Genomic DNA, 8,878 nt, shown 5'->3' with positions numbered 1-8,878 from the left:
TATAGCTAACATAGTGAGAAGAAATCCGACAACAGGAGAAATCATAACAGCCCTCTTTAATTTTGAAGGCAATTACCCATTTTCTTATTCCCGTTGATAGTTTTTACTTTTTACTGCTTTATTATTTATAGTTAAGTAGTTTAAAATAAAAATCTGGATCTTTAAAACTAAATAATTGTTCAAACTTATTTTCTTAGTGACATTAAATAGTTATAGTGCACTATGAAATTTGACACCAAACTTAAAAATCGAATTATATTTTCATCGATCATCTATCCTTTTTAGGATGAGTTTTAAACGTGATCACACCTAAAGGACAAAGACAACAGGCTCTTTATGAACAAACAAACAAAAAAAAAGATAGTACTTTCTTTGGGAATTAAGTTGCTCTTTCGATTGCATTTCATTTATATTATTTTGGTTATTGTACAGATACATGCATGAGAGAAAAAAAGAAGATTGGAATGAGCTACAACTTTTCATTAACTTTGCTCTTTTCCATTCTTTGTACATATATTATAACTAGGTTACCATACACACGTAACCCTTCCATTAAAGTTAAAAAAAGTTATAAATAAAAAAAAAAAAAACTAATTTACTTTTATGAAGATCTTAGTGACAAGCTGGTTCTGAATCCTCCATTTCAATCCCAACCTCAGCTAGCCTCTTCTCCTTGTACACATATCGTCTCGAGAAAAACAAGAAAATCATCAAATTCAACACACTCAATATTGCTAATAGCCAATAGAAATCATATAACTTTCCTTGGTTCAAATTATCAGCTAACCATGGTTTTTTCCCCGTTACTTTGTGCACAATTGCCACCAAAATTGAACTAAAGAAAAATCCAAGTGAAAGTGTACTCAAAAACAACCCTGTACTCATTGTTTTCATCCCTTTTGGACATTCCCTTAAGAAGAAATCAAGTTGTCCAATATATGTAAATGCTTCACCTGCCCCTACTAGTAAAAATTGTGGCACTAACCAAAAAACACTCAAAGGTATCATAGCATTTGCATCATTAGTCAATCCATGCAAATGTGCCACGTTCAATCTTTTCACCTCGGTTAGAGCGGCCGCAATCATGGCTATAATCGATAGGACTAAGCCTACTGCAATACGTTGCAGTGGGCTTAGCCCTTGAGGGTTGTTGAGGACACGTTTAGCAATTGGTACAACTACACGGTCGTAGAATACACATGTTACGAGGATGCTTCCAACGAAAAAGAGCGTTAACGATGCCGGAGGGATTTCAAATTTTCCGATGTGACGATCCATTGTTGTAGCTTGTGACACGGAAAATGTTGTCATTTGGGCATAGACAGTCCAAAACATAATTGTCGTAGCCCATGTTGGTAACATTCGAACTACTAATTTTACCTCTTCAACATCAGTTAAAGTAGATAAATTCCATTTATTTACCACGGTAAATCCAGCAGATTCAAGGTCATTTACCTTAATAGCAGCCTTGTCCAAGAAACTGTAGAGAATAATAAAAACAAAATTCATGGTCAGAATCTTGGTCCACAATATAATTGTAATTTAATGAGGACATTATTGTTTAAAATAAGAAAAAAAATGGAGAAAATTATTATTTTTATTAGTATTAATGTAGTCCACTTCTTTTTGTTTAAATAATAAATATATTTATGTTTGTTGCTAGATTTAAAACTTAACAAGTTGTCTTGGTGACAGATTGGCTGAGAGTATCTCGTGATCTTGGTTTCTTTAGTTCTTAAAGACAAAGTATTCACGGAATCTCTAAATTAAAATAATAAAATATTTCTTTCTATTTCAGATGAGAAAATATTATATTTATGTATAATTTTATCTGACATATGACGTTGTATTTGTACGAGAACCATACTATATTTAAACAGCTTAAGTTTCGAAGTTTATCCATTTGTCTTGATCTTCCCCCCATCCCTACTGCCCGGAACAATAATAATAATATATTTAGTGTAAATTAAAAAAAAAATAGAATATACACGGAACTTAAATGAATCTTATGGTAAGGAAAAACTATATAAGAAAAAAAAAGATTTATAGGAAGAAGTTTCAAAATTTGCTTCAAGGACAAATCACTATCAAGGAAAAGTTAGTGATAGAACTATTCACCTTTTTTTGGTTTTTAATCATTTAAAAGGTGTATGATTACTTCCTTTTAATTGAATTGTAAGAAAAAAAAATTATATCATAAAAAGAAAGTAAAAAGGGAGTATATTGGTCATTAAAAGTGCGCTCGTGTTAGTATATAAAGTAATAGTAATTAATACTAACAACCACAAACCTATAGGCAATAAGTGAGGAAGGCTATACTTTAATTTCCACACATACGAAAAAAGAGAAAAAAGTAAGTAATTAGTATACTCCAAATTCCTTGGGTGGTGGGGGATAGGCTACTTTATATTCAATCATATGTTATAAGTCAACTTGCAAAAATATTATTAAAATGTTGATTAACTTGCCCATATATGCTAAAACATTTCGATAAAATGAAATTTTTGAGTTGATTTGATTGTAGATATTTTGATTTATTGTTTGATGGTGGTGGTTACCTATCAAAGATTTGGCCTACCATTGGGATAAGCTCAAAGAACTTGAAGAAAAATAATGCAAGCCAATCAGAAATTAAGATAGTTAACTTGCACATAACGAGTTCATTTTTCCAAATTGTTGGCATCTTTTCTTCCTTCATCTAGAGATTTGTCAGGACATTGCACATGGTTTAAACTTTCAAAAGCATCATTTTTCTCTCCAAAAATGTATAGAACTCATCATTTCCTACTTCTCGTTCGATATAAATTTTAGAGCCTGATTAATTTGAATAGGGATCGAACGTATACTGATCACTAAAAATGATATTTTTTAAGGGGAGTTATTATAGTTAGGTGGTTAATTCAACAAGTAATATGATAACAATAGAAAAAAAAATTAAGTCATATATACTGACAATATTATATTCTGTGGAAAAAAAAGACGAAAACTCACCGGTACTCTTTGCTGTGTGGCAACCTTTGTTTTGCTTTTTTATTTCCATCACCAGGAATATCATCAATATTGAAAAGAAGTGAAGGATCAGAAGGTAATTCCAAATGTTTTTTCCTCAAAGCAGCCACAAAAACCGAAGCAATTTGTGTCAATGGACTCCCCACAAGTTTCTTAAACCGATATTTTCTAGTTCCCGATAGAAAAATCACCAAACCGATAACGATAGCACAAGCACAAATTCCATAACCCCATTCTCTTCCCAGATTATCTTGAATATACACTAATATTGTCACTGCACCTAGTGATCCCACGTTGATAAAGAAAAAGAACCAATTGAAGAATTTTATCATTTGTCCTCTTTCTTTTTTGTCCGTTTCATCAAATTGGTCCGACCCGAACCCGGACACGCTGGATTTTAACCCCCCGGTCCCAAGTGCGGTCATGTATAGGGCGATGTATAGGACCATGAGTTGCTTGCCACTTGCGGGGATGCATGCTGAACTACCCGGCTCACACTTTGGTGGTCGGAGGCTTGGGATTATAGTCGAGATGGTCAAGATAGTAACACCCTATAAAGAAAATAAACATACGAAAAAGTCAGAAGATTCAATAGCTACTGATATATGAAATAAAAGAAAAAATTAAAACTCCTTATATTCCCAATCTCCTATCAGTGCAATTTAACAGGTTATAATTATATTAATCTTTTTTAAGTTACCATATTAGACTTTCATGAAAAATTATATATTATTGTAAGTTAACTATGTAATATATGTTAAAAAGAATTATTTTAATACATAAAACTTAAACTATTTTTGAAGAAAGAGAAATGAAAAAGAATCTTTTTTTTTTCTTTTTGAAAGATTCAACTAGGGGAGTTAATATATATATTTATATATATATTTTTCTTCCTCCTCCTCTTCTTTCTTCTCTCTTTCCACTTTCTTATTTCATAATCACCCATATTCAACATCCATACTTGCTTCATTTCATTCTTTATAAAATAAGTTAATTTAAACCAAGTGTCACTAAATTTTCCTCATCTTAATTCCCTTTTTCATTCGATTTTCCTCTTCACAACATCTACAATATGCAATCTAAACTTCATAATTTATTTATTGATTCTTTAATTTCTTCATTGTTGTCATTCCTACTCTTTCCATTCTCCTCATCACAAATTCTTAAAAAAGTTAATAAATTTCCATGCATCAATCTCACGTAAGAAGAAAATAAAAAGGTTGATTTGATGATGACCAAGTTAAGTCCAATTCCAACATGATGGCACTTAAAAAGTAAATAAAGTCACTTCATAAAAAGAATGGCTTTTCTATTTATCTATTTAAGTTATCAACCAATCAAGATTCAAGAAAATGATTAACACGTACCATAGCTTGAATAGTAGTAAAGATACCAATTGTAAGGTACCTGATAAAAAAATAATATGTTAGCTAGTCATGACATAATTATTATATGAAAACATATTATAAATTTTAATTATAGAAATTTACGAACCGTCCAAGAAAAGTGTCGGCTACAAATCCACCAAGTAAAGTTAACATAAATGAAGTCCCAAGAAAATTTGTAACGTTGTTGGCTGAGTTTGCATTTCCTAAATGCATTGTTCCAGTCAAATATGTCACAAGGTTTACCGCTATACCTAGTGTTGTTAGCCTCTCCACTGCCTCAATCCCTACATAATCGTTAGAATCAAGAGTCAGTCGATATCAAATGATCATTATAATAAGTTTAGTTGAATTGACAGAACACGTTAGTTACCTAATATCATGGCGGCACTAGACCAACCGCCGGAGGAGGAACGAAGAGCTGGTCGACCTTTGTAATCCCAGGCATCTGGGAGAGTTTTTGTGTCATGTTGTGTCTCAGGAAGTGACATTTTTTTTTGTGTGTGTCAAAAGGTTTAAAGAAATTGGTGATATTAAGATTATAAGAGATAGATAGAAAGGTATCCAAGACTATGGTAAGATTCAATTGATTCTATTACCCTTTTATAGCAGTGGATTTGAGGCTATTCATATTGCTTTTTATTATAATAATTATTATTTTAATACCTTAGTTTTATTTATTTTATTTAGGGTCCATTATAAGTGGGAATGGTAAAGTCCACATGATTGCTTTTTATTTTCTTTTTATTTCTTTTGTGAGGAAATTTCGTGGTCCCTAGCTAGTTTCAAATGATTGATAGTGAAATGTTAAATGTTTGAACCCATGAACATAAAAACAAAAATAAAAAAGTGGCTTACGAGTAAGGGATTACATCTTTAGTTTAAGAAATTAAATTAACCATTTAAATATCCTTTTATACGTATTAAACTAAAAAGAGTAGTTAATATCGCTTAAATTAAAATTAGCCAATATATGACAAAATGTTTTACCTTGGGTCAAATCTAAGATCATTTACGTGAGTTTTGTCCGTATCGAAGTAAGCGATATGTGATAATTGTACTTGGTGAAGAATAGAGTAAGAATGTAGTGTTTGATGATAACCTTTTGAGTATTAGATATTGACAATAAAGAAAGTGATTAGAGTATGAGTTGTGATAAGATGGAGTCGGAATTAGAATTTTTAGTTTATAGGTTTTGAATTAGAATTTGCTTATTTAATGCAGGGTTCTGAATCGATTATTTATGAATGTTAAATAAATATGGAATTTGAGTCAAAACTATTAAGTTTTAACAAATCTATGGCTCGTAGCCACTACTGTGAGTGGCACTGAAATTCAAACTGACAACCTTTAAATGATTTTATATAATATCGTAGTATGTGATCATTTTATTTAAAATTTTAAATTATTTGAATGAATACGTACACTTCAATTTAGCATAATAATTTTAACCTTGAGTATGTCATAGTAAAAATTCTAGATTCTTGTAAATATAAAAGTGGCAATGCAATTTGGTGCAATAATCACAAGATGTTGTATAGTTCCCGGGTATCTTGTGAGTAAAATATAGCTTTACAAAAATGGGTGATTGAGAAAATTTGAGGATTTTCAGTATCCATGACATTTTACCTAAAGAGCAAACAAATCATTTGTCTGGCCCAGGAATTTTACAACTTTTTTTGGTATTTTGTTTCTTAGCAACTAATAATTGGCAAAAATTGAAAAAAAAATAAACTCAAAAGTCTATAGTTGTTGGTGTCCAAATAAATATTGCACGTCAAAAGATAATTCAACTCCTAAGAACTTTTATGTGGTGGCCAGACATTCAAAAAGTGCAGATAGGTTAAGGGAAAGTGGTAGAATGCACCCAAACAATATGGAAAATCACGTTTCTACTTTTTCTTGAAAAGTAATCATTTTAAAATTTAAATAATATATTAATACTAAGTAGTAACTAGTTTTTTTTTTCTTCTGATCAATCGATTTAAAACAATATATTAATAAGAGATTTTTATTTATCGATCTGAAAAGAAAAAACATATACATATAATTTATTTATTTTCAAATATATATTTTTTTATCGATGCGACTGGTAAAAAAGAAATCATATTTCAGTGTTAATAACTTTAACAAGATTCAATGTATTCAAGTAGAAGTGATGATCGATCTATTACAAGTTATTGGACAAATGTGAAGAACAATCTATCTTTTTCAGCTCATCTAAATATAAAAGGAAGTTTTCTGGTTCATTACTCAATTTTCTTCTTGACTTTTATAATTTTGCATTACTTAAGTATTCTCATATGTAATACCATCATATAATTTATTATAAGCGATTTGATGGTCATAGAATATAATACATAATTCTCCGTAGTTTTATTTTACTAATCTTTGTTAACTAGTAGAGGTTCACAACCTCATTAGGAATGATAAGATAAAGTCTAATTTCTCTTACTTATACTAATTAATTTTTATTGAGAATTTTTATTTTATTTATTATTAATAAAAGACGACGGTTAGGCACGATATAGATTCATAAAAAATTAGGGCCGACCGATATTCTCACGTTTTTTCTCCACCATTCTTTGATTAGTATTTTTCAAATGTCCACCCACCACCACTTCTATAATTTACCAATGGAGAAAAGGCACATTGGCAAATAGAAAATAATCACTATAAAGCTCTTTGCCAAACTTTAGGAACTGAATAGGGACTAAAGAAAAATTTACAAATTGAAAAATGTGAAATTTCCAGATTTGGACAGCTCAAAAAAAAAAAAGAAGAATATACAAAAAGAGGGGGGGAAAAAAAGCTAAAGACAATGGTACTTTATTGAGTGCTTTGACCTTATAAAAAAAGTTGCATTAGCAAATTATGTAACAATTAGCATGTCACACATATTGTTCTACTTTCTAATTTTACTCCAATAATTTGTTTATTGTCGGTATAATTTTGTATACTATTAGATCACTTATGAATTATTTGCAGGTTCTATCATCAATAGAAATAAGAAAAATGTTGTCGTCCTTTTAGTGTAACGCGGTCCATGTCCTTCGAGGTCCAAAAACATGACCTTTCATATTCGATCTCTTTCATTACTGTTACTTAAAAATTGATTGAAGAAAAGTAGCCAATTTTAGGGTAAGCAAACTTATAGGGACACAATTATTCATACAACTCATGCAAACAAAATAATGTTGTGTCTTTATATTCTACGCATCAATTATTAGGATTGCATAATTAAAGGAACAGTAATTTTAATTTCTTGAAAGATTATTCTTAAATCTTGCTTTTTCTGGATGTTATTTATTCTTTCACAAAGGTTTAATCAAAGATTAATTATAGAATTAATGTCTAAATTGGATACTTTCAAGCAAAGGTGGCTACGCAAAGTGGAGTATTAAGATTTTTCTTGTTTTGCGACTATAACTTTAATTTGTTGACTAAATTACAAATCTTTAATCCAATGTCTAAAATCTGTGGTTCACAAAAACTCAAGATTATAAAATGGGAACTTATTTTTCTTCTGTTTAATTTATATCCATCAAGCTTGCAATTTAACTAATTACTTTAAGGGGATCTTTCACAAATAGCCACTATAACAAATTTAGTTACGCTCCATAACTATAGTTTGCATATTTACGGACTGTAGATATAGTTTAAGTTGTTTCATTCACAGGTTTGTATAATTCGCGGGTACATTTGTATAATTAAGTTATTTTTGTATAAACTCGAAATAACGAATTTATACAATTACAAACATCAGAAGTGTAAACAATTATACNTCTCGAGCCTCCTGTTGTATTGCTAGAGCATGAGAGAATTAAGAGTAATGATTTCAGCAAGAGCAGCAAGACGGACTACTACTATAGTGAGTCTAGTGACTACTAGAGTAGAGTTAAGGTTCTCAAGCTGAAAAAGAGTAATAGTAGCATTCATTACAATTTAAGCTGTCTTATTTGTATAATTCACAGGTTTGTATAATTCGCGGGTACATTTGTATAATTCAGTTATTTTTGTATAAACTCGAAATAACGAATTTATACAATTACAAACATCAGAAGTGTAAACAATTATACAAATTATATCATACAAATTCCAAATTATACAAAAGTTATACAAATTATATTATACAAATTCTGAATTATATAAACGTGGAAATTATACAAAACTAAAAAGCTAAGTCACGTAATTATAGCTAAAAGTAGGTTGCGAATTGTAATTACGGCAAACTATAACTATGTTAACTAATGAACTAGTATATGTTTGTTTATACGCGTAGTTTATCGATGAATTAACCTCCTTAATGCATGATTAATTAAATGCTCTCAAGAGCAGATTAACTACTAATTATTATAATTAAGAAATAGCATAATCAAGTCTGTCTTTGGTTATAGTATTAATTTGTTTATGAGTAAGTCGAATAAAAAAGTGTGATATATAGGCTATAGCTGTCTAATATTGATTCTAACTTGTATATTAGG

At 30.0% G+C, this 8,878-nt stretch overlaps 1 protein-coding gene across 1 annotated transcript; it reads right to left on the bottom strand.

Annotated features, from left to right (window-relative positions):
- Nucleotides 1-455: 455 nt before the first annotated feature.
- Nucleotides 456-4,965, bottom strand: LOC125878443 (protein NRT1/ PTR FAMILY 6.3-like). Its single transcript, XM_049559696.1, has 5 exons — nucleotides 4,768-4,965; nucleotides 4,504-4,681; nucleotides 4,377-4,416; nucleotides 2,992-3,560; nucleotides 456-1,480 (listed from the first exon to the last, which is right to left on the bottom strand). Exons 1-5 carry the CDS (start codon nucleotides 4,883-4,885, stop codon nucleotides 613-615), a joined length of 1,773 nt encoding a protein of 590 aa, XP_049415653.1. The 5' UTR covers nucleotides 4,886-4,965; the 3' UTR covers nucleotides 456-612.
- Between the last annotated feature and the right edge of the window lie 3,913 nt (nucleotides 4,966-8,878).

Source organism: Solanum stenotomum, chromosome 10, assembly GCF_019186545.1.
Source record: "Solanum stenotomum isolate F172 chromosome 10, ASM1918654v1, whole genome shotgun sequence".
Taxonomy (NCBI): Eukaryota; Viridiplantae; Streptophyta; class Magnoliopsida; order Solanales; family Solanaceae; genus Solanum; species Solanum stenotomum.
The sequence above is the reverse complement of the archived record's forward strand: the minus strand, read 5'-3'. Positions and strand labels throughout refer to the sequence as shown.